Source organism: Somniosus microcephalus, chromosome 2 (genome assembly GCF_052327205.1).
Source record: "Somniosus microcephalus isolate GS21.2 chromosome 2, FLI_Smic_1.0, whole genome shotgun sequence".
NCBI classification, from domain to species: domain Eukaryota; kingdom Metazoa; phylum Chordata; class Chondrichthyes; order Squaliformes; family Somniosidae; genus Somniosus; species Somniosus microcephalus.
The window spans coordinates 157,525,653-157,551,123 of NC_140988.1; the positions used below are offsets into that span (position 1 = coordinate 157,525,653).

Genomic DNA, 25,471 nt, shown 5'->3' on the forward strand with positions numbered 1-25,471 from the left:
GTTGTGATGGGAGCTCTGTGGTAATGTGGGGCTCTTTTGCTTGCTTGTAGTGATACTCCTGACATGTAGCACACTCGCTGATCAACTGGTCAATATCAGAGTTCATGTTTGGCCAGTAGAGTGCCTCATATGCTCTCCTTTTCGATTTTTCGTGTGCATGGCTGAGAGTTCACTAGCATGACAAATTTTCACTGCTGCATCCAAATTTAGGTCATTATCTCTAAGCATTCTCTCCCTCACCTTCTTGTCGAGTATTCCAAAAACGACTTGATCGCGTATCATCGATTCCTTCAGGTCCTTAAAGTTGCATGTTTGTGCTTTTATTTTCAAGTCCGTCAAAAAAAATCAAAGGATTCTCCTTGCTTTTGCACGCGGGAGCGAAACACGAATCTCTCATACGTTTCATTTTTTGGAGTGCAGTATTCGTCGAACCGTTCTATCACCTTGTCCAGATTATTTTTATCATCTTCGGCTGCAAACGTAAATGTGTTAAACAGCTCGATTGCCTGCGAGCCAGCCACTGTTAGCAACAAAGCTACTTTACGTGTTCCAGAGCTAGTCGAAGCGTCAATCGCTGTGAGGTAGAGAAGAAAGCGTTGCTTGAAGACATGCCAATTTTCATCCACATTTCCTTCTAGTTGCAGATTAGCCGGAGGTTTAATGCCTTCCATTGTTGTAGTATGTCCTTATCGTGAGTTCCATAAATCCTGGTACCATGTAATGTTATCTTAGAAACGTAATTACGAGTCTCACAAGCAGTTGTTGAGGAGAACCATTTTATTCAGTCCTACTTCTGTGTCTCCCAGTACAGTCTGAAAGCATGGCCAAGATGGCGTCGGATCCCGGCCCCGGATATGACATCAGCCGTCAACCAGCTGTCAATCAAACCCCCGCTGTCCTTACAACAGCTACGGTTATCCTTACACCCACATTCAGGGGCTGGAGTGCGTTATCAACCCGGACAACCAAATTTTAATTTGATTTGTTAAGTTTCATTTAAAGATTTGTTAATTTACAGTCAAATTTGTTTATGTATTTAATCAAAAGAGTGCGTTATCAACCCGGACAACCAAATTTTAATTTGATTTGTTAAGTTTCATTTAAAGTTTTTGTTAATTTACAGTCAAATTTGTTAACGTACTGATTAAAAGAGTACACCCACATTCACCAAATCATCTCCTCCAACATGATACCTCACCTCTCCTCCTTTCTCTGATTTCTCAAGCTTTTGACCAACATTCTGATTTTGATTGACACGTTCCGGAATCACGCATGCGCATGCCTAGCCGTGCCGCGCATGCTCTCTGCAGTTCGCGGAGGCAGGCCTGACGTGGGGCTCGGATCGGGGGGTTATCTCCTTAATGACGCGTGCTGGGAATCCCCCGGTGACGTGCGGCGCCCCTGGTTGGCCAGACAGCGGGAGGAGCGGCACGAGATGCTGTTGCTGCTGAGGCCGAGCTCCTGCCGGTTGCTGGCCGGGCTCGCGGTGCCGAAGAGGTGCGGGAGCTGCTGGGTAACGTCTCGTCATGCCCGCGCGCTGTCGAGCGGGGACCTCAGGCGCAGCCGCGGCCTGTCAGCGGTGGGGTTGGTGGGGTCGGCGCCCCTGGTGGTGCAGCCTTACCTGAAGCTGATGAGACTGGACAAACCCATCGGTAAATCAAACACAATACCGCAGGGAGGGACGGGTGGCTGCGGGGCAGGCGGCGTCTGACCGCTGGTCACGGCTTGGGCTCGACAGGGATCCTGAGACTAGCTCCTGCCAATCAGGGGTCCGATACTGACCTCAGAATCCCAGTCTGCAGGTTGCACATTCCTTGAGAAATCTCTTAATAGACGGGAGCAAGTGCAAGTTTTGCCAAGTCACTTTGAAATCCTGTAAGATCCATTGTGCAAGTGACATCCCATTTTATTAGTGCTTTGATCAGTTATTACCAGTCGATAAATTGCTGAGAATGTAAAAATATGCAGAAAGGGGCAAAGTAAATGTTTTAAAAAGTGGCGGATCTACACAGTAGACCAATCAGCATCTGTAAAGCGAAAGGACAGGATTAATTTTGGGCATGTAACCCTTCATTAAGCTAAGTTTTCTGGTAATTCAATTCTGTATGTTTAAACCATTGTAGGGCAATATTACAACTTTGTGCATTGAGTGATTTTGCGCTGCCAGTTTACCAGTTCATTTCTTACACAGATGTGTGACTTGTTGCAACATTAAAAATATTTTGCAAAATACTATGGATGCTGGAAATCTGAAATAAAAACAGTAAATGCTGGAAATACTCAGCAGGTCAGGCAGCATCTGACAAAAGGTTAGCGACCTGAAACGTTAACTCTGTTTCTCTCTCCATAGATGCTGCCTGACCTGCTGAGTATTTCCAGCATTTTCTGTTTTTATTAAAAATATTTTCTTTACTCCTTTTCCAATCTTAACAGGATAACAAGGTACTGGTGCACAGAAAGTTTTAATTTGTTACAATTTGATGTTTTAGGGACCTGGTTGTTGTATTTGCCTTGCACCTGGAGTATCGGCTTAGCAGCAGAGCCAGGCTGTCTTCCAGATCTGTCCATGCTTGCACTTTTTGGAACAGGGGCAATACTGATGCGAGGAGCTGGGTGTACAATCAATGACATGTGGGATAAAGACATTGACAGAAAGGTAACTCTCCCCACTGGAACACGTTCTCATTCATTCCTATGTCAACTATTTATTTATAACAAGGATAATTTTCTTTTACATGTACAGTACTCATTTTTGGCACTGCATATATAAACCTAGTAATCTTTCCATTTAAACTAGCCAGTGCAAATATACACTCCTATACACTTTAAAGATCCTGTGAATTGCCCTGACATTGTAAACAAACATCACCTTAAATTGTTTCTATATTATACTATGCTGTGTAACCAATTAAGCATATTGGACACTGGAAAATGAGTTATGCATGTAGTAGAAATACAGTCTTTGTTAGGTGGGAGAACCCTTCAGATGGTGCATAAGAATGTAGTGAGGAAACCACTATTTATATTTTAATATTACATGAAAGAACCACCAAGCACCTCCTTAAACCCGTCTTCCCCACACCTGCAAGGAGTTTATGGATCTCTTCAACAACAACTTGCATTTATATAGCTCCTTTAACATAAAAAACGTTCCTAGGCACTTCAGAGATGTAAATGGGCAAAAACAGACACCAAGCCAAAAAAGGCGATATTACAAGGGTTGACTAAAAGCTAGCTCTCGGAGGTGGGTGTTAACAACGCCAACAATGTGTATTTATATAGCACCTTTAACGTAGTAAAATATCCCAAAGCGCTTCACAGGAGCATTATCGAACAAAACTTGACACTGAGCCACATGAGATATTGGGGAAGATGACCAAAAGTTTGATCAAAGAGGTAGATTTTAAGGAGCGTCTGAAAGGAGGAAAGAGGCAGAGAGTTTAGGGAGGGAATTCCAGAGCTTAGTGCCTTGGCAGCTGAAGGCACGGCTGCTAATGGTGGAGCGATTAAAATCGGGGATGCTCAAGAGGCCAGAATTAGAGGAGCGCAGATATCTCGGAGGGTTGTAGGGTTGAAGGAGATTAGGGATAGGGAGGGGTGAGGCCATGAAGGGATTTGAAAACAAGGATGAGAATTTTGAAATTGCGGCATTGCTTAACCGGTCAATGAGCACTGGAGTGATGGGTGAACGGGACTTGGTGCAAGTTAGGACATGGGCAGCAGACCTTTGGATGACCTCAAGTTTAGAGAGAGTAGAAAATGGGAGGCTGGCCAGGAGTATGTTGGAATAGTCAAGTCTAGAGGTAACAAAGGCATGGATCAGGGTTTCCGCAGTAGCTGAGCTGAGGCAGGGGCGGTGACGGGTGATGTTACGAAGTTGGCAGTAGGTGGTCTTGATAATGGAAAGGATATGGGGTCGGAAGCTCAGCTCTTGGTCAAATAGGACACTGAGGTTGCGAACTGTCTGTTTTCAGCCTCAGACAGTGGACACAGGATGTTGCTGAAGTGTTTCTCAGGGCAGCATCCTATGCCCAACTACTTTCAGCTACTTCATCAATAACCTTTCCTCTAACATAAGGTCAGAAGTGGGGATGTTCACTGATGATGGTACAGTTTTCAGTTCTGTTCGCAATTCCTCAGATATTGAAACAGTTTATGCCTGCATACAGCATCCAGTAGACAGCATCCAGACTTGTGCTGATAAGTGGCAAGCAACATTTGCGCTACACAAATGCCAGGCAGTGACCATCTCCAACATGAGAGAGTCTAACCACCACCCCTTGACATTCAATGGCATTACCATTGCCGAGTCCCCCACCATCAGCATCCTGGAGATCATCATCGACCAGCCACATAAATGTCGTGACCAGTAGAGCTAGTCAGAGACTGGGTATTCTGTGGTGAGTGGCTCACCTCCTGACTCCCCAAAGCATTTTCACCACCTACAAGACACAATTCAGGAGTGTAATAGAATACTTACCACTTGCCTGGCAGCTGAAGGCACTGATGCATATGGTGGGTGAATATAGAGGGAGGGCAAGGGGTTGCACCAAAAGCTAGAATCAGGAACAGAGAACTTGTGGGGGTGTTGTAGGGTGGAAACAGTTTGAATTCTTTTCTCTCCTAAGTTCCACAGATGCTGCCTGACCTGCTGAGTATTTGCAGCATTTTCTGTTTTTATTGGAAAGTGAATGCTGACTACTGTCCCCTTAATGCCTGATTTCATTTCCTGTGTTGTCTTTAAAATCTCTTCTCAAGGATTCTTGTTAATTGTCATGTCTTCCTCCGATGACTCTGGAACAGGTTGCCAGAACTGGAAATCGGCCCATAGCTGCTGGAGAAATCAGTCATTTTCAGGCCCTGGCGTTTTTGGGTGGTCAGCTGAGTTTGGCACTTGCTGTTCTCTTGTGCTTAAATTATTACAGGCAAGTGAAGCTCCTGTTCCTATGCATAGACTAGGTGAAATGTTGGTATATATTTTGATGAGTTTAAATGGAATTAGAGAATTACATTTACTATTTTTTTTCTACCTTTTTAAGCTAAATGTTGTGCTGTATTGAGGATTCTTGCCAGGAAATTTGCAGATGTACAATCTCCTCATTTGTTAGCAAATTAGATCGATCATATAGAGATCAGACAATATTTAACTAAGTCTGACTTGTATGTTGTAGGGTGGGACGTGAGACTTATTTTCCATCTTACTCTCCAAATTGCCTCGGTTAATACCCTAAACTAATTCAAATGTACTGTTTTTATTGATGGTAGTTTAAACAGCTGGCTCTCAAACAACATTGTAAATAAAATAATTCTAAAATTGTCCTTTTGTAAAGGGCCTGAAGTGGGCAGTATCTCCCTGTTAATAGCAGTCAGCAGTAATGCCTCATTTTGATACTGATAACTTTATTTACATTATAATATTTAGAGCATCATATAATCAAGGAACTAGCAATTTAATTTTAATTTCATGACAATTTATTAACATGCTGCAGCCATAATTTTTAATCGTAAGTTTAACTTGCCAGAATATTGCAGGGCAAGGAGAAAGTTGCCTCACAAAGCCAGGATTCTGTATTTAATGATTACTTCTTTTATAAACATTTCAGATTAAAATGCAACTGATTTAAAAAGAACCTTTTCTTGTGTTATGCATGTTATATACTGCATTTGTGTATACAGTAGTGTATACAGTAGTGTAGTGTATACAGTAGTGTATACAGTAGTGTATACAGTAGTGTATACAGTAGTGTATACAGTAGTGTATACGTATACAGTAGTGTATACAGTAGTGTATACAGTAGTGTATAAGTATACAGTAGTGTATACAGTAGTGTATAAGTATACAGTAGTGTATACAGTAGTGTATACAGTAGTGTATACAGTAAATGGAATATTCAACAGTAAACTATTGAATATAGAATTTATTGTGTGAGTAGAAATTATGCAACTTCAGTTGTATCTGAGATACTTGTGAGTTTTCAATTCTGTTCATACATGGTATCAATTCAGTAGTATCATAGAATCATAGAAAGTTACAGCATGGAAGGAGGCCATTTCGGCCCATCGTGTCCGCGCCAGCCAACAAAGAGCTATCCAGCCTAATCCCACTTCCCAGCTCTTGGTCCGTAGCCCTGCAGGTTAGAGCATCCCAAGTGCACATCCAAGTACTTTTCAAATGTGGTTAGGGTTCCTGCCTCTACCACCCTTTCAGGCAGTGAGTTCCAGACCCCCACAACTCTCTGGGTGAAGAAATTACCCCTCAAATCCCCTCTAAACCTTCCCCCTGTGTTATCTACACATTACACCTTCCCATAACTTATTTGTAACTTATTTCATTTTTCTTTTTAATTTTGTGTGTGCGAGTAACCAATCCCTAGAATTTTGCCTCAGTGACCCAGTTTCTCTGGGCCATTCAACACCTATGGCTATGCGGCCGGCCAGGGGATATCTACCAGGAAGCATCCAAGTCTGGAAGATCCTCTATCAAATTTTCCCTCTCCCCACAAGAGTAGGAACTAAACAGCATTGGGGATTGTACCTGTTATTTAAAAAGGGTAGGAGTTACTCGGGTAACTACAGACTCGTGGGGAAGTTACTAGAATCTGTCATTAGGACAGAGTGACTGAGCACTTCGATAAATATGAGCTGATCAGAGAGTGTCAGCATGGATTTGTGACGTGTTAAGTCATGTATGACTAATTTAGTTGAATTTTTTTGAGAAGATCACTTGCATGGAGGATACGGGAGTGTCTATGGATGTTGTCAAAATGGGTTTCCAACAGGCAGTGGATAAGGATCCGCACAAGAGTTTATTAACAAAAATGAAAATGCAAGCAATCGGAGGCAAACTTGTGACTTGGGTTGGAAATTGGCTGGGAGGTAGGAGACAGACAGTAGTGATAAAAGGTACGTACTTTGATTGGCAGGATGTGACAAGTGGTGTTCCCCAGGGATCTACCAGGGCCTGTTTTTCACCATATTTATCAATGACTTGGATGAAGGAATAGAGATTTGTATATCCAAGTTTGCAGATGATACTAATTTGGGAGGCACAGTAAGTAGTGCAGATGGGAGCAGGAAGTTACAAAGGGACATAGAGAGATTAAGTGAGTGGACAAAACCGTGACAAATGGAGTTCAGTGTGGGGAACTGTGAGGTTATCTACTTTGGATCCAAGAAAGACAATTCTTTTAAATGGCGAGAAACTAGGAACTGTGGAGTAGCAAAGAGATTTGGGTGTCCATGTACACAAACCACTCCAAGCTAATGGACAGGTACAAAAAGCAATCAACAAGGCAAACGAGCTGTTGGCCTTTGTCTCAAGGGGGCTGGAATACAAAGTTGAGGAAGTGATGTTTCAGTTGTACAGAGCCTTGGTTAGACCCCTTCTGGAGCACTGCATTCACTTCTGGGCACCACGGGCTCCATTTTAATTCCGGAGATTGGTTGGAGTCGGGTTGCGTGGTAGGTGGGTTCGGGAGCTGCATCCAGCGGGAACAGCTGCAGATGTGCGATTTTTATTGAATGATCTTGTTGATTTCAAGGAGCTGGCCGGTCCAATGAGTGGGATCGGGTCGGCTGGCCGCCTCTGATGATGTCGTAATAGCAGCTGCTTTTAAAGCTACCATCCAGCCTGTGCCTTTCTATTGTGGTTTACTGCACTTGATTTAAATGCTATGACATCTTCCAGAGGCAAGGCAGCTCCTCGGTTTAATGATGAGTCCCTTCAAGTTCTTGTGGATGCTGTCAGAGGGCGCAGGGAGATTCTCTTCCCTCCTGATGGCTGCAGGAAGCCTCCTCAGCAGACCAAGGCAGCCTGGCTGCGCATTACTCGGGAGGTGAGCGCAAGGTCCATTTATGCACGGTCATGGATCCGGTGCCGAAAAAGGTTTAATGATCTTGAGAACATCAAAAGTGAGTATCCCATCCCATCTCGCTTGCCTTCACTCTGCTCCCCTTCTCTTCTCATCACCAGCACTCTGCGCTGTAAGCCTCCTCCTTCACATCCCACCGTACTCTTACTTTCCTTGCATCCTTTCCTATCCATCTCTGTCTCTGCACTGAATCACTTCAGCATCCTGCCTATGCACCCCTTAGACTCGCTCTCACTGTCATGCAGTGACAACAGCTAACAACGCACAGGGAGCTACCTTCCTCTTGGCACCTTATCCCATCTTTGTCTCCCTCACTCCATCACTGTGGCTGAAACATTGCTTGTGTTCCTCCTTACAGGAAAAGATAACCCACAATAAGAGGGAGAGAGCAATGACTGGAGGAGGAACACCTACCCTAGTAACATTGACCAGTGCTGAGGAGGCTGCAAAAGTGATTGTTGGAGGTGGCGAGGACCTGGAAGTGGGCGATGGAGAGACGGGCACACTAGAGGAAGCTGGTGACATAATATAGTTTCATCCCTCTCAGAACGCAATGTCTTATGATGTTCATAGAGAATTGCATTGTATTATCTGCTCAAAAGGATGTCTGCTACATCAATATCAGATGTCTAAATCATGCCTTTACTCTCACACAGGACCATCGAGCGCCCCCCTCCCCATGATCCAGGACGAAGACCCGGACATCTCCTCAGAGGAACCTGAAGCCTCTGAGGGAGCAGCGTCACCAGGACTCAGCGCACCCAGCACCAGCACAGCAACGCACACCTCGGTGGGGCCATCGCGAGTTAGAGTAGTGTTGCCACCTGGTTTATCACATCGCACAAGTGAGCATCAGCAGATGGTGGAGACAGCGACAACAGTGGAGAGTCCTCGGTGGTGATCGCAGGACTCTCCTAGCTCTGCTGAGTTGCGTGCAGACGCTGTGCCTCTGGGGCCATCCAGAAAAAGAGCGGTTTGTGAAATACAGGAACAAGTGCAGGTGTCTCTGGAAGGGTTTGCCTCCAGGTTAGTGCGAGTGTGGAGAGAATGGAGGAGTCCATCTCTAACATCAGCACTGCCATGGTGGAGGCAATGGCGCATGAATGCACCACCATGGATAGGATGGCAACCTCCGTGGAAAGGCTGGCTACCTCAGTGGAAAGGATGGCTACGGCCATGGAGGAAATAAGTTGCCGGAGTCAGGAAAACATGGTGACTGTTCAGAATAGAATGACATCTCTGGAGGAGCGATGGGCAGCTATTGAGCAGAGAGACCAGAGCTTCATGGAAGTGCTTTGAGGAGGACTGCCAGTGCAGATACGGGCCCTCATGGTCCCCTGAAGTGCAGCAAGGTGCTCTCCTTGCCACTTGCCAGCACTGAGGTGCGGCTGACCCATGAGAGGGATGTTGTTGGCAGGACAGAAGGAAGTGTGGGCTCCTCTCAAAACGCTCACACGACCATGCCGCTGCAGAGCCCTTGGTCAGAGACCCACTTTGCAGAGACAACCAAGATGGCCGTTTCAGCTCCTGCACAACCGCAGTAAGAGCAGACTGTTGAAGAGCCCTCACAGGCTCCCAAATCCAGAGGACGCCCACCAAAAGCATCTAAGCAGGCGCAGCATCCTAGTCAGCAAGGTGCCTCTACATCTGCTGAAGCCACAGGAGAAGCACCACGTAGAAGCACGCGTAAGAGAAAGATTAAGCACCTATAGTCACAAGGGGAGTCACTTGGGTGATGTTTCTTTTTTTTCTGACTCTTGCTGGTATATTATCCTTTTGTCATGTGTTAAAGATAAATTATGTCAATTGGTTGATTGTGTGGCCTATGTGTTATGGGAAATCGCAAAAGCGCATTGAGGGCTCAGGGCGACTTGCTTTTGTAATGCTGATGGTAACAGTGATAGGAAATAACAGGGTATAGCAGTGATGAAGTATGACGTTGGACAAGTGTCGCCTGCAATTACAGAGCCATATGGTAGCCACCTATGGTTGAAGAATAAGCTTATGCTAAAGTGGCATTGTAGTGTGCATACCCTGGTTGACAGGCAGCACTGAACTGGAGGGATGCTGCATTGGTCACAACAGGGTATGCAAGGCTCCCCTCGTCCTCCTCCTCCCAGGAAGATCTGTGCTGAGCCACGTGGCTGCTACTCCCCCGATTATGAGGACCAGGGTGAGAGGGCATAAATGTTTCCCATCCCCTTGCTATAGATTTCATTTGAGGCAATAATCTTGCAAGCGCACAGTCGAAGTGGCCTGAAATTATTCCATTCATGACACACTGCAGATGGGTGTCAGCTTGGACAGTCAGAAGGTCAGTAGATGCACAAAATGTTATCCCATACCTACAACAGCAAAGTTGTTGCATTTGAATGTCAGCCATGTTTCAGGGGTGCTTTTAAAGTGCTCTACCAATGCATACAAATCATGATCTTCAGCAACTCGTCTCCTTGAAGCTGGCCTGTTTCTGACAAGTCGGGAAACAGGAGCCAGAAGCACGAAAATGGGAAACCACTATGAAAATAGGATTGGCAAGGCAGTTAACAGAAGAGTGAGGGGTGATCTGATCGAGGTGTTCAAAATGAAATACAGATTTGATAGAGTAGATAAAGAGAAACTATTTCCTCTGGTGGAGGATCCAGAATAAGAGGGCAGAATCTTAAAATTAGAGCCAGGCCATGTAGGCATGAAATCAGGACGCATTTAACTGAGTGTTGCACCAAGGAGCCTGAGTAAAACTGAAGTCAATAGGGATCAAGGGAAAACTCTCCAGTGACTGGAGTAATAACTGGCCCAAAGGAAAATGTTTGTGTTGTTGGCGGCCAATCATCTCAGACTCCATACATTGCTGCAGGTGTCTCTCAGGTATTAGTATTCATTCTTGGGATATGGGCGTCGCTGGCAAGGCCGGCTTTTATTGCCCATCACTAGTTGCCCTTGAGAAAGTGGTGGCGGCCCTTTTTTTTTGAACCACTGCAGAATATGCAGTGTAGGTGCTCCCACAATGCTGTGAGGTGAGGAGTTCCAGGATTTTGACCCAGCAACAATGAAGGAACAGCGATATATGTCCAAGTCAAAATGGTATGTGACTTGGAGGTGATGGTATTCCCATGTACATGCTGCCCTTGTCCCTCTAGTTGGTGGAGGTTGCGGGTTTGGGAGGTGCTGCCGAAGAAGCCTTGGTGAGTTTTTGCCGTGCATCCTCAATACATACTGCAGCCAATGTTGAAGGGGATGGCTGTTTAGGCTAGTGGATGAAATGTAGATCAGGCGGTGCAATTGACAACACCTTTTTCTATAACCCAATTTACATTAACTTTTAAGTGAATCATTAATTTGAGCAATGCAACTATATAAGTAGAGAATAGATCGATTTCTGTGCTGGATATATTGCAGATGGTTTTAAGTTATGCAATGTAAAGATAAATACAATTTTCTTTTGATGGGACTTGTATGAAAAGGGAACATTTGCTAGTCATGTACCAACTTGTTAGTGTCTTTAAATTTGAACAATATCTTCTGTGGACTGTACTGGTTTGTCCTTTTTAAAGTTAACTAAGATCAGTAATGATTCACACCAAATCTGTGTGCAGCACCAAAAACTTAATGGGGTCGAATTTCTGCGTGGGTTCCCCGATCTGCCATAACTTTGGCGGAAAGCCTGGAGAAATGGTGAAAACAGCCCCAGAAAGATTACAGATGAATATGTTTATGGAAAGAACAATCGAAAAACTGTTTGTTTGGCTAAAATGCCAGTCTAAATTGAGTAGACTCTAGTCATCCTATACTTTGCTAAACAATATGGGATGCTTTCTATTGACAGCATTGCGCTTGGAGCTGCATCGCTGGGTCTGGTGGTCACTTACCCTCTGATGAAGAGACTAACGTATTGGCCGCAATTAATTCTGGGTATGTAAGGACTTTGTGATTTCTTAGTAGCTCATTTGACAGTAAATAAGTAATGCTTAAAAACCACAGCTGTAGATAAAATGTCTGAAACAGGGATAGTTCTTTTAAAAAAAAATATATATTAAAATTCACTCATTATTATTCAATTTCTGGCATACATGTTGAGTTGAGAAGCGAATGGCTCCATGAGCTCTAAAGTAATTTAAAAATTCAGTAAGCTGAGACCGATATTTAGTTAATTACTCTGCACCTCCTAGATTTACATTGGACCAAGGAAAAGACAGATCCCTATTCCTTCAATGGAAGCCACTTGGTGAATGATTTGCCATGTACGTCGGTGGGGTTGGGGGCTCTGACAATTGCATTAGGGTTAACCCTCACCCTAACCCACTATTTTCCGACCATTTGAGTTAATCTGTCTGTTAGTTAAATGATACTACTGGTGCTGAGTGGCCGAAAGGTCTGAATAGCACCATTCCTGAGCCCATCTGTCTGCTTCTATATGTATATCCAGGCACCAGGTGAGTTCAGTTTCAGTAGCTCCCGACCATAGAGCGCAGTTTGCAGATTGCATCAAACAGAGCAGAGTTTAAGGATCCCAGGATTTCCAGTATCTGGACCTGCCCTCCTCTGACAGGAGCTTGCCCAAGCAGCCTGCCAAAGCTAGAGACATTTATAAAGCACTAGCAAAATATAGACATGGCCCACAGCATGTCAGCCAAGGCTCAGCTTAGGCAAGAATCAGCATCCCTTCTGGATCTCTGGGCCTCGACTGAATTGCTTTTTGTCCATGTAAGGGATTCAGCCAGGCAATCAATCAAGACAGGAGAAATAAAACTGCTTCTCCCTCCCTTTGTCCATTAAGTGGCTCCTTGCTGCCGCACTCCTAACCATAAGAGGGTGTCAGATGGGGGACTAGATCCAATTGTTCCACATAAGGTGGGGCACAGTTCAGTGGAAGGTTTGCTGTTCTGTGTGTGGCTTTCAAATCTTTCTGTTGTTTTGCTGAGCTCCTTAGAAGCCATAGATGTATTTATGTTTCAGGTTGATGACCTTTCGTCAGAACCCACGACAAAAGATCATCAATCTGAAACGTTAACCCCACCTTCCTTTCTCTGCATATGCTGTCTGACCTGCTGAGTATGTCCAACATCAGCAGTATCTTGCTTTTTGTATGGATGTTTAATGTCTTCAGGCTGACTGGTAACTTGTCAGTCACTCTCTATTGATCATCTACATAATCTGCCTGGAAGACTGACTACGTGCAGTTGGCTTGAAGGATCCCTACTTGTGCACTGGGAGCAGGGACCCCCACAGGAAGTATCTTGCGCAAAGAGAATTTTCCATACAAGTGTGGCATCAACAAGCAACAAAATGCTCTCTGGTAGCTGCCTCGCAGAGGTAGGAAGAACTCCACATATATACTTATATTTGGATGCCTGGCTGGTCAAGTATGTTTGGTGGAGTCACTGGGGGGGGGGGGGGTGGGGGGGGAAGTAGTCCAGACTATGTTCCCTCTACTGAACCCCTGAGAAGTATCACTGGGTGGATAAAATTCCAGATACAGTTTGCACTGGAACTGTTTTTCATGGGTGGTCTGGTTCTGTGGAGGAACATGCATGGTATCCCTTAAAATGGATTGTTTCACAGCAATCCAGGCTCAGTACATGGCATTGAGAATGAACTTCATGCCCCAAATTCAATAGTTCCTGTATATACTAGGAAAAGAGCTCTCAGCAATTGTTGGTCTACCCATGCACATTTGTTTAAAAACCTGTGCATTTACACATTCTTATGCAGTGGTGTCAGAAGCATTACTTTAACCTCATGAGGGCTTATTAGCCTTCAATTTTTCTCATTTATTCAAAGGTTATTTGATAATGACAGTCATCAAGTTCTCAACAACAACAACCTGCATTTATATAGTGCTTTTAACGTAGTAAAATGTTCCAAGGTGCTTCACAGGAGCGTTATCAAACAAAATTTGACACTGAGCCACATAAGGAGATATTAGGACTGATGAGGTGGGTTTTGAGGAGCGCCTTAAAGGAGGAAAGAGAGGCGGAGAGGTTTAGGGAGGAAATTCCAGAGCTTGGGGCCTAGGCATCTGACGGCATGACCGGCAATGGTGGAGCGATTAAAATCGGGGATGCACCAGAATTGGATGAATGCAGAGATCGCTGAGGGTTGTAGGGCTGGAGGAGTTTACAGAGATAGGGAAGGGCAAGGCCATGGCCATGGAGGGATTTTAATTCAAGGATGAGATTTTTAACACCGGGAGCCAATGTATATCAGCAAGCACAGGGGTGATGGGTGAATGGAACTTGGTGCGAGTTAGGATACGGGCAGCAGATTTTTGGATGAGCTCAAGGATACGGAGGGTGCAAGGTGGGAGACTGGCCAGGAAAACATTGGAATAGTCAAGTCTAGAAGTAACAAAGGCACGGATGAAGGTTTCAGCAGCAGATGAGCCAAGGCAGGGGCAGAGACGGGGTGATATTCGAGGTGGAGGTAGGCAGTGTTGGTGATGGAGAGGATATGATAATGTTGCGGCTGAATCTAATTTACACCTTCATTGGGCTGGTGGGGTGTATGGTATGGCGTCTTTATTTGAGAAGAGGATCTGAAAGGTACCATCTTTTGTTACTTTGTCTGTTCTGACATTGATCGTGAACTGACTTCTCAATCTAATTTACAAATTGTTTTGAACCTGTGACCTTAACCTTTAATTGTTAGTAGTACTACTAGTTTTGGTGTTGCCAGGAAACTACAATGCTTTGTTGCTTAAGAATTCAGCAGTAACTCTGGAAAGCCATTTCCAGCTCCATAGCTAATTATCACAAATGATGTGGCTAAATAGTTGAGTTTCCCTAATGGTTTGCACCGGAGTTCAAACTGTGCATTTACAGTGTCAGACTTAATCTGGACATAACCAATTCTAGTTCCACTATCGAATAAACTTATAATAAATATTTGGAGCTTCATGCACCAGGGTTATCCTTCTATTCATTTTAATAGATGAAAAAACGTGCATCAACCACTGACCTCCATGCCAAAATTCCTGGTGTCCAGCGCGCCCCCCCCACCCCGCCCATTGTTTTTGGAAACTTGCTCCATAGTGTAAATGGAATTTGCAACGGGAAGGTAGGACATAAATTATTGAAGATAACTGTTTCACTTTCCTTCTTGGGTCTGAGTAATCACATATTTGACCCATGAGAAAATGGCTTTTCTCCCTGCTGCTCTGACTTGTTCTTCCTTCCTGTTTGTTGGATAATTCCTTGCTTATGTTTTTAAATTAGATACATACAACTAGAGACAGTAATATGTTACAAAAAGAAAATACTGCAGATGCTGGAAATCTGAAATAAAAACAGAAAATGCTGGAGATACTCAGCAGGTCAGGCAGCATCTGTGAAGAGAGAAACAGAGTTAACGTTTCAGGTCGATGACCTTTCGTCAGAACTGGAGAAAAACAGGAAATGGAACAGATTTTTAAGCAAGTGTAGAGGCTGGGAAAGGGGGGAGGGGATGAAAGAACAAAAGGGACGGTCTGTGATAGGATGGAAGGCAGGAGAGGTTAAGAGACATTAAGAGATATTCAAGGCAAAAGGAGATGGTAATGGGACAAGTTAAGAAACAAAGGATGGCTCTAGATGAAGTGTAAATGGCACTGGCAAAATGACAGACAGCTGCCATGTGGGAGAGAAGAAAAGAAGGCACAAACAAAAGGCGTGGATAAAAAATATTTATATGATAGGGGCCGAGGTTATGATCTGAAATTGTTGAACTCTGTTGAGTCCAGAGGGCTGTAGAGTGCCTAATCGAAAGATGAGGTGCTGTTCCTCGAGCTTACGCTGCGCTTCCGTGGAATAATGCAAGAGGCCGAGGACGGTGAGGTCTGAGTGGGAGTGGAGCGGTGAATTAAAGTGACAGGCCACCAGAAGCTCGGGGTCCCCCTTACGGACTGAATGGAGGTGTTCCGCAAAGCGGTCACCCAATCTGCATTGGGTCTCCTCAATGTAGAGGAGATCACATCGTGAGCAGCAAATACAGTATATTAAATAGCAGGAAGTACAAGTAAATCGCTGTTTCACCTGGAAGGGGTGTTTGGGGCCCTGGACAGTGGGAAGTGGGGAGGTAAGGGCATATGTTGCATCTCCTGCGCTTGCACGGAAAGGTGCCGCAGGAAGGGGTGTTGGGATGATAGAGGAGTGGACTAGGCTGTCGCGGAGGGAGCGGTGCCTACGGAATGCTGAAAGGGGATGTGAGGGGAAGATGTGTTTGGTGGTGGGGTCACACTGGAGGTGGCGGAAATGGTGGAGGATAATCCATTGAATGTGGAGGCTGGTGGGGTGAAAGAAAGGTGAGGACAAGGGGAACCCTATCGTGGTTCCGGGAGGGGCAGGGGTGAGGGCAGAAGTGCGGGAGATAGAACGGACACGGTCAAGGGCCGTATCAACCACTGTAGAGGGTAATTTTCGGTTGAGGAAAAAGGAAGACATGTTGGGAGCACTGGTATGGAAGGTGGCATCGTCGGAACAGATGCGGCAGAGACAGAGAAACTGGGAGAATGGAATAGAGTCCTTACAGGAGGCGGGGTGGAAGGAAGTGTAGTCCAGGTAGCTGTGGGAGTCAGTGGGCTTGCAGTGAATGTTTGTCAATAACCTATCCCCAGAGATGGAGACAGAAGCCGAGGAAGGGAAGAAGCGGAGCGCCCTCAGGCCATCCTGGTAGGGGATGGAGGTGTAGAGGGATTGTACGTCCATAGTGAAAAGGAGGTGGTTGGGGCCAGGAAACTGGAAACTGTTAAAGTGGTGGAGGGCGTCGGAAGAGTCGCGGATGTAGGTGGGAAGAGACTGGACAAGGAGAAAAAATGAAGTCGAGATAGGAAGAGATAAGTTCTGTGGGGCAAGAACAGGGTGAAATGATGGGCCCACCAGGGCAGTCCTGTTTGTGGATCTTGGGAAGGAGGTAGAAGCGGGCTGTGCGGGGTTGGGGAACTATGAGGTTGGTGGCCGTGGGGGGAAAGATCTCCAGAGAAGATGAGGTCAGTGACAGTCTTGGAAACGGTGGCTTGATGTTCGGTAGTGGGGTCATGGTCCAGGTGGAGGTAGGAGGAGGTGTCGGAGAGTTGGCGTTCAGCTTCCGCTAGATAGAGGTTGGTTCGCCAAACAACAACAGCACCACCCTTGTCAGCAGGTTTAATGACAATGTCGGGGTTGGATCTGAGAGAATGGAGAGCTGCAAGTTCAGAGGGAGGTAGGTTGGAGCGAGTGAGGGGAGCAGAGAAATGGAGACGGCCGATGTCACGCCGGCTGAAAAGATCTAGAGAAGGTAAGAGGCCAGAGGGAGGGGTCCAGGTAGAACGAGAATTCTGAAAGCGGGAGAAAGGGTCAGCCGTGCGGGGGGAAGACACCTGGCCAAAGAAGTGGGCACGGAGACGAAGGCAGCGGAAAAAGAGCTCCGCATCATGCCGAGCTCGAAATTCATTGAGGTGGGGGCGTAAGGGGATGAAGCTCAGGCCTTCGCTAAGGACTGATCGTTCGGGGTCAGAGAGGGGAAGGTCAGAGAGGATAGTGAAAACGCGACGGGGTGAGATTGGGAGAAGGGATGGGGTCAGAGGAAAGTGAAGGGGAAGAAGTTTCTGGAGGGGTGTTGGTGTCAGAGTTGTTGAAGCTTGCGATCCTTGACACCTGAAAGGAAGAAAAAAAGTTTTTTGTTAAAGCGCCGGATGAGGCGAAGGATGAAATGGAACTGTGGACCAGGACAGCTTTGAGTGAGTCGGTGCTGCTGAAGAGCGAGGTCGAGAGTGTTCATGTGGCGTTGCATGGATATGTAATATGTTAGTTCACTTCACTTATTATTGACAAAACATTAATCATAAAGACACTAGCAAACCATCTTCTTCTTCTTAGGCAGTCACTCGGAACCAAGGATGACTTGCTTCCACATTAAAAATGAGTTCTCAGGTGACTGATGAGTCCAATGCAGGACCTACAGTCTCTGTCACAGCTGGCAGACGGTGGTTGAAGGGGCGGGTGGGTGGGGTGCTTGGGTTGACTTGCGCTGCCTGCGCTTGGCTTCTGCTTGCTCCCGGCGAAGAGACTCGAGGTGTTCGGCGCCTTCCCGGAAGCTACTCCTCCACTTTGTGCGGTCTTGGGCCAGGGATTCCCAGGTGTCGGTGGGGATGTTACACTTTTTCAAGGAGGCTTTGAGGGTGTCCTTGAAGCGTTTCCTCTGCCCACCTGGGGCTCTCTTGCTGTGCTGGAGCTCCGAGTAGAGCGCTTGTTTTGGGAGTCTTGTATCAGGCATGCGGACGACGTGACCCGTCCATCGGAGCTGATCGAGCGTGGTCAAAGCTTCGATGCTGGGGATGTTGGCCTGAGCGAGAACACGTGTGCCTACCATACAGCAAACCATACAGAGTAGCACACCTCAGCCCTGCATCCAAAAACTTACTGTGCATAGATAGAATGAGAATGAGAAATCGTGAAGGTGGCTTCTCCAAGCCTGTTCACGCCACAGGGTTTTGAAGATAGCAAGCAGTCTTTCCTTCTTCCTAACTAAGTAAAAACATGGCATTTGTCTTGTATCTTTTTCTTTTATGGTTCTCTTCATTCTGGAGGCAACCCTATCTTGTGTTTTACAACCACCCAGTTACAAATAGTTTGTCAAACAGATGAAAAGCTCCATGCCTTTTCACACCAGACTGTCACTTCCTGTTGTTGCTCTTCTAAACCTGTTGTCAACAACCCTTTTGATGTATGCACTCATAGCACCCCCTGCTGTGACAAAAGCCTGTGTTTCAAAAAGATTTTCTTATCAGCAGTATTGAGAAGGGTTTTTGAGAACATGATTGAAACAAATCCTTTCCACATTACAATTACCAAGTATTTACAGCACAGAAACAGACCATTGAACCCAACAGGTCCATGCTGGTGTTTATGCTCCACATGAGCCTCCTCCCACCCCTCTTCATCTAACCCCATCAACATATTCCTTCTACACCTTTCTCCTTTGTAAGATCTTAATGATCTCTGAGTTGTTGGACAAGACACCAATAGGCTGCAACCAGTATGTTTGAGCAATAGATCAAGATTTATTAAACTTACAGCGTAATATACTTAACAACAGGCGATAGTTTAACGAGCAGCTCGCAGCCCTTGGTCTCTGGAACCTCTTGGACACAGCCTGTTCCTTTGTTCTCGCAGTAGGTCTGTGTAAAGTTGTTCTTTGAGTATCGAGGTTTTAACCCTTTTCTTATCAAAAGTTCGCTTGGCCAGTGTCCATCTATGGTCTTTAACAAAATCAGCTTCTTTAATTGGTTCTAATGGTCAAAATACCATTCTCACTCAGTTTAAGGTTAGCATCTTGGCCCCGCCATTCCAGTATTTTTCCTACAACTTTACCCTGTTCATCATTCTGTTGTTTATACATTCTTCACCTCATTGGAATTTACCTTATCTCTCTCATTCTAGCTTCAAACAGTACAAGGCCTTTCTATACCAAGGGCCCAGCCCATGTCAGCGCTGTTTCACTAGTCTTGACGGTGTCCAGACTATATACCAGATGGATACCTTAACTCCCATGATCTCTCTCATTTTATGTTCCTTATACTAATTATCATTCAAATATCTTTGCAATTAGTTTTGTTAAGCGAATTCTAATTCCTACTTAGCATTATAATATGTTATTTAACAATTTGACCTTCATTCGCACCCTGTGGCTGCTTGTTATCTGAGCTTAGTCAAAACTGCTTTTGACTGTCCTCGTGGCTACATTTGAACAGTCTTTAACATTTCCATACCCACAGGGAATCATGAGTAAGATTAGTTGGTCAATGGCTACACTTGAATTTATACATATGATTCCCATCCACTAAGAATCTCTAAATATCAATCTTTCGTACAGTCCCCACCTCGCGGATGAAATGTTTCAAACATTGATTCCTCAACTATTTCAATCTATTCTTTGACAAGCGTTGCTGCAAATCGGAGCCCTCTAATTGAGGGGAACGGAGCGCTTCTCAAAGGAGGTTTTATCCCCCTTTTCATTATAGGCCTGGGTTCTAACTATGACACTCGCAGGGGCCGACCCTTTACTATTGTCATGGCTGAGGGACACCCCGGGGACTCCCCAACCATCATGACAGCTGTGCTGAAATGCCTTTTCTTCCAGTGTGTCCCAGTCTATCATTTCTCCTCCACCCGCTGCTCCTATTGCTAAATCATACGATCTGGCAGAAACGGCCCTGATCTTGCCCCGCCTGGGGTCTCCTCTGTTTCTTCTACCTTTCTTGATCTCCCCTCACCTGGGGTCTCCTCTACGTTGCTTCGGATCTTCTCTTTCTGTGTGCTCAGTTAATTTGTTAGTCATAGGCATGAGTACACAATTGGCTTATGTATCAAAGTCTTACTACATAGGGTATACATATATCAAATACACTATCATTACAAGTTGGAGAACTACTAGAACGTGTGAAATAATACAAACCTAAGGGTGTGCTGATATATTAAGCCCAATATCCCACCAGTGTGAGTCGTCCCTTATGCTGTCAATTTCAATATCTATTCTCGAGTTGTCTTGCTCCAAAACATAAAATTGCTTTAGGGAGGAGTTCAGTCGCATCACGTGCTCACTGAAACCCTCAAACAACAGGGGAATGTAGTATCTGAATTGTTTCACATAATTGTCTAGCTCATACTTAAGTGTCTCATTTACTGTCAGTTTCACTTGAGCATAGGTTTTGATACGGAGTAAAACATGTTGGTTGATGGGACAGATTCTGTTAGACCCAGAAAGCATGGTAGTTGTGGTAGTAGTGACATAGGAGGCACCACCAAAATCACCTCATACTCTCTATGTCTTACCATCTATCAAACCCTCTTCATAATCTTAAAGATATCTATCAAATCACCCTCGGTCTTCTCTTTTCTAGAGAAAAGCGCCCCAACCTACTCAATTTTTCCCGCTTGGTATAACCTTTCAGTTCTGGTATCATTCTAATAAATCTTTTTTGCACCTTCTCAAATGCCTCTTTTTTTATAATATGGAGACCAGAACTGTTCACAGTACTCAAAGTGTAGTCTAACCAAGGTTCTATACAAGTTTAATATAACTTCTGCTTTTCAATTCCATCCCTCTGGAAATGAACCCCAGTGCTTTGTTTGCTTTTTTAATGGCTTTATTAAACTGCATCACTACTTTTAGTGATTTGTGTATCTGTACCCCCAGATCTCTCTCTTTAGACACTTATTTGCCAAGGAGGAACCAACTAGGGAATAGGCTATTTTAGTTCTAGTATTGTGTAATGAGACTGGGTTAATTAGTAATCTTCTAGTAAAGGATCCTCTGGGGAAGAGTGATCATAATATGATAGAATTTCATGTTGAGTTTGAGAGTAATATGGTTAAGTGCAAAACTAGGGTCTTAAATTTGATACAAAGCCAATTACGGAGGTATGAGGGGCAAGTTGGCTAAGGTATATTGATAAATTAGATTAAAAGATATGGCGGTAGATAAGCAATGGCAAACATTTAAAGAAATAATTGATCATTCTCAATGAATATACATTCACTTGAATAATAAAAACTCCACTGGAAAAGTGTTACAACCATGGCTAACTAGAGAAGCTAAGAATAGTATTAGATTAAAAGAAGAAGCTGACCATGTTGCCAAAAAGAGTAAGAAGCCTGAGGATTGGGAGGGTTTTAAAATCAGCAAAGGATGACCAAGAAATTGATTAAGAAGGATAAAATAGAATATTTAAATTAGCAAGAAATATGAAAACAGATTGTAAGAGCTTTTACAAGTATGTAAAATGGAAGAGATTAGTGAAAGTAAATGTGGGTCCCTTAGAGGTAGAGACAGGAGAAATTATAATGAGGAATAAGGAAATGGCGGAGACGTTAAACAAATATTTTGTATCTGTCTTCAAAGTAGAAGACACAAATAAATAGTGGGGAACCAAGGGTCTAATGTGAGTGAGGAACTTAAAGTAATTAATATTAGTAAAGAAAATGTACTGGTGAAATTAATGGGACTAAAAGCTGACAAATCCCCTGGACCTGATGGCCTACATCCTAGGGTTTTAAGAGGTGGCTGCAGATGCATTGGTTTTGCTCTTCCAGAATTCCCTAGATTCTAGAATGGTCCACATGGATTAGAAATAGCAAATGTAAGCCCACTGTTCAAGAAAGGAGGGCAAGAGAAAACTGGGAACAATAGGCTAGTTAGTCTGACATAAGTTATAGGGGAAATGCTAGAATCTATTATTAGGGACATGGTAACAGGGGACTTGGATAATCACTATGCATAGGCAGAGTTAACACGGTTTTATGAAAGAACATAACAAATAGCAGGAGTAGGCCATTTGGCCCCTCGCGCCTTCTCCGCCATTCAGTAAGATCATGGCTGATCTTCTACCTCAGCTCCACTTTCCTCCATTATCCCCATATCCCTTGATTCCCTTAATATCCAAAAATCTATCGATCTCTCTCTTGAATATACTCAACGACTAAGCCGCCACAGCCCTCTGGGGTAAAGAATTCCAAAGATTCACCATCCTCTGAGTGAAGAAATTTCTCCTCATCTCAGTCCTAAATAGCTGACCCCTTATTCTGAGACTGTGACCCCTGGTTCTAGACTCCCCAGTCAGGGGAAACATCCTCCCTGCATCTACCCTGTCAAGCCCTGTAAGAATTTTGTATGTTTCAATGAGATCACCTCTCATTCTTCTAAACTCCAGAGAATATAGGCCTAGTCTACTCCATCACCCCCATCCCAGGAATCAGTCTGGTGAACCTTTGTTGTACTTCCTCTATGGCAAGTATATCCTTCCTTAGGTAAGGAGACCAAAACTGTACACAGTACTCCAGGTGTGGTCTCACCAAGGTCCTATATAATTGCAGGAAGACATCTTTACTCTTATACTCAAATCCTCTTGTAATAAAGGCCAACATACCATTTGCTTTCCTAATTGCTTGCTGTACCTGCATGTTAACTTTCAGTGATTTGTGTACAAGGACACCCAGGTCCCTCTGAACACCAACATTTTCCAATCTCTCACCATTTAAAAAATACTCTACTTTTCTATTTTTCTGACAAAAGTGGAGAACTTTACATTACTCTGCATTATATCCCATTTGTCATGTTCTTAATCTGTCTATATCCCCTTGAAGCCTCTTTGCATCCTCCTCAAAACTTACATTCCCACCTAGCTTTGTATCATCAGCAAACTTGGATATATTACATTTGGTCCCCTCATCCAAATCATTGATGTAGATTGTGAATAGCTGAGGCCCAAGCACTGATCCTTACGGTACCCCACTAGTTACAGCCTGCCAACCCGAAAATGACCCGTTCATTCCTACTCTCTGTTTTCTGCCCGTTAACCAATCCTCAATCCATGCTAGTACATTACCCCCAATCCCGTGAACCCTAATTTTGTTTAATAACCTCTTGTGTGGCACCTTATCGAATGCCTTCTGAAAATCCAAATACACCACATCCACTGGTTTCCCCCTTATCTATTCTGCTAGTTACAACCTCAAAAAAACTCTTAACAGATTTGTCAAACATGATTTCCCTTTCATAAATCTGTGTTGACTCTACCCAATCCTATTATTATTTTCTAAGTGCCCTGTTCCCATGTCCTTAATAATAGATTCTAGCATTTTCCCCACTACTGATGTCAGGCTAACTGGTCTGTAGTTCCCTGTTTTCTCTCTCCCTCCTTTATATTAAATAGTGAGGTTACATTTGCTACCTTCCAATCCGTGGGAACCGTTCTAGAATCTATGAAATTTTGGAAGATGACAACCAATGCATCTACTATCTCTATAGCCATCTCTTTTAAAACCCTAGGATGTAGGCCATCAGGTCCAGGGGATTTATCGGCTTTCAGTCCCATTAATTTTTCCAGTACTTTTTTTTTACCAATACTAATTTCTTTCAGTTCCTCATTCTTGCTAGACCCTTGGTTCTCCACTATTTCCGGGAGGTTTTTTGCATCTTCTTCCGTGAAGACAGACACAAAGGTCGTGATTTTGCTGGTGCTCAGGGAGGCGGGTCAGGTGGTAAAATTGAAAAAAATGACGGTGGGTTCCAATCCCGCCATCAACCCGCCTCTGTGCAACTTTGCCAAAGGCGGGCTCACAGAGACCTGTTCGGTCCCGCCACCAAGCGGCGGAATAGGCACTTAAGGCAGTTAACTGCTAGTTAACTGCCTGGATAATGCCATTTTGATGGTCGTTTTACATTTTACCACTTTTTCTGCGTGTTCCATGCCTTTCCCAAACCACGCCAGCTAATTGTGTCGGGTTCACAAGTGGCTGCCTTCTTGACAGCTGCAGCTCCAGCATAAAAACGGAGCTCTCAACAAGGCTCAGTTGCAGGTGGCAGAACTTTGTTTTTTCAGGTCTTGGAAAACTTTTTGCAGGTCTACTGATCTTGGAAGTGGCAAAGCTGAGATCCATCTCCACTGTGACCTCCTGGGAAAACCCTCTCCCCACACTGACTGAGGACTTCTTCAACGGAGATATCTACCAGCAGCATGGGAACCATTTATTTCCTTTCATCCTGGTCCTCAGATTCTGAGGACAAGCAGCCGCGACAGCAGCAGAACCAGCAACAGCAGAAGCACCAACCTCCTGCTCAGCCACCTGATGGTGCAGCGCAGAATGCGTCAGTGCAAGGATGCACGACTCTGCAGGATATAACCCCAACACAGGGTTTACAGGCCAAGGATGACCTTCCTCAACATGGCTGAGCAGCAGTGCCAAAGGAGGCTGAGACTTTCGCGAGAGGTAGTCGGTGACATCTGCGCAATGCTGCACCAACACCTGTAGCCCAGAGGAGCGGGTGGACACCCCTTACCAGTGGCTGTCAAAGTCGCCAACGCCCTCAATTTTTTTGCTTCAGGGTCCTTCCAGGACACATCAGCGGCATCTCCCAGTCGGCCGCGCACACATGCATCATGCAGGTAACCGATGCCCTCTTTGCCAAGGCGCACAATTGCATACACTTCTCCACGGATCAAGCAAATGTAACCGCATGTGTGGTTGGCTGTGCAAATATGGCAGGCTTGCCACGGTTGCAGGGCGTCGTAGACTGCACACGTGGTCCTTGGGGCACCCCATCGCAACCCGGCTGTTTTTGTCAACCGCAAGGGCTTCCACTCCCTCAACGTGCACCTGGTGTGTAACCACAGGAAGGACATTTTGCATGTTTGCACAGTACCCTAGCAGTTGTCATGACTCGTTCATCCTGCGGCAGTCGAGTGTGCCTCCACTGTTCAATTCGCCAAACCAACTTTCCGGGTGGCTACTTGGAGACAAGGGCTATCCCCTGAAGACGTGGCTGATGACGCGGTTGAAGAGGCCATCGAATGAAGCTGAGGAGCGCTACAATGCCAGCCACATTTCGACCAGATCCATTATCGAGCAAACCATCGGCTTGCTGAAGATGCAATTCAGATGCCTTGATAGATCAGGTGGAGCCCTACAGTATTCAGCAGCCATGGTCTCCAGAATCGTCGAGGTCTGCTGTGCACTGCACAATATCGCACAGCATTGTGGCTTGCAGCTGCCTGAGGAACAAGTGGCTCAGCGCATAGGAAGACCTTGCAGAGGTGGATGCGCCAGTTCCAGCAGCACGCGAGCACATTGCTGCCCGTGATGCAAGGGATT

The 25,471-nt window shown here is 45.0% G+C and overlaps 1 protein-coding gene across 2 annotated transcripts in view; it reads left to right on the forward strand.

The window, feature by feature from the left end:
* The first annotated feature begins 1,298 nt into the window (after positions 1-1,298).
* coq2 (coenzyme Q2 4-hydroxybenzoate polyprenyltransferase) overlaps positions 1,299-25,471 on the forward strand; it is a 40,932-nt gene continuing 16,759 nt past the window's right edge. The window contains exons 1-4 of one of the 2 annotated variants that reach the window (XR_015073241.1): positions 1,299-1,652; positions 2,490-2,656; positions 4,804-4,925; positions 11,695-11,780. Coding sequence is in view for 1 of the 2 variants with exons in the window: in XM_085964665.1 (XP_085820791.1) it covers positions 1,436-1,652; positions 2,490-2,656; positions 4,804-4,925; positions 11,695-11,780 (592 nt within the window). In the remaining variant the exon portion in view is untranslated. The remainder of the gene's footprint in view (positions 1,653-2,489; positions 2,657-4,803; positions 4,926-11,694; positions 11,781-25,471) is intronic. The other variant, XM_085964665.1, reaches the window with a different exon arrangement.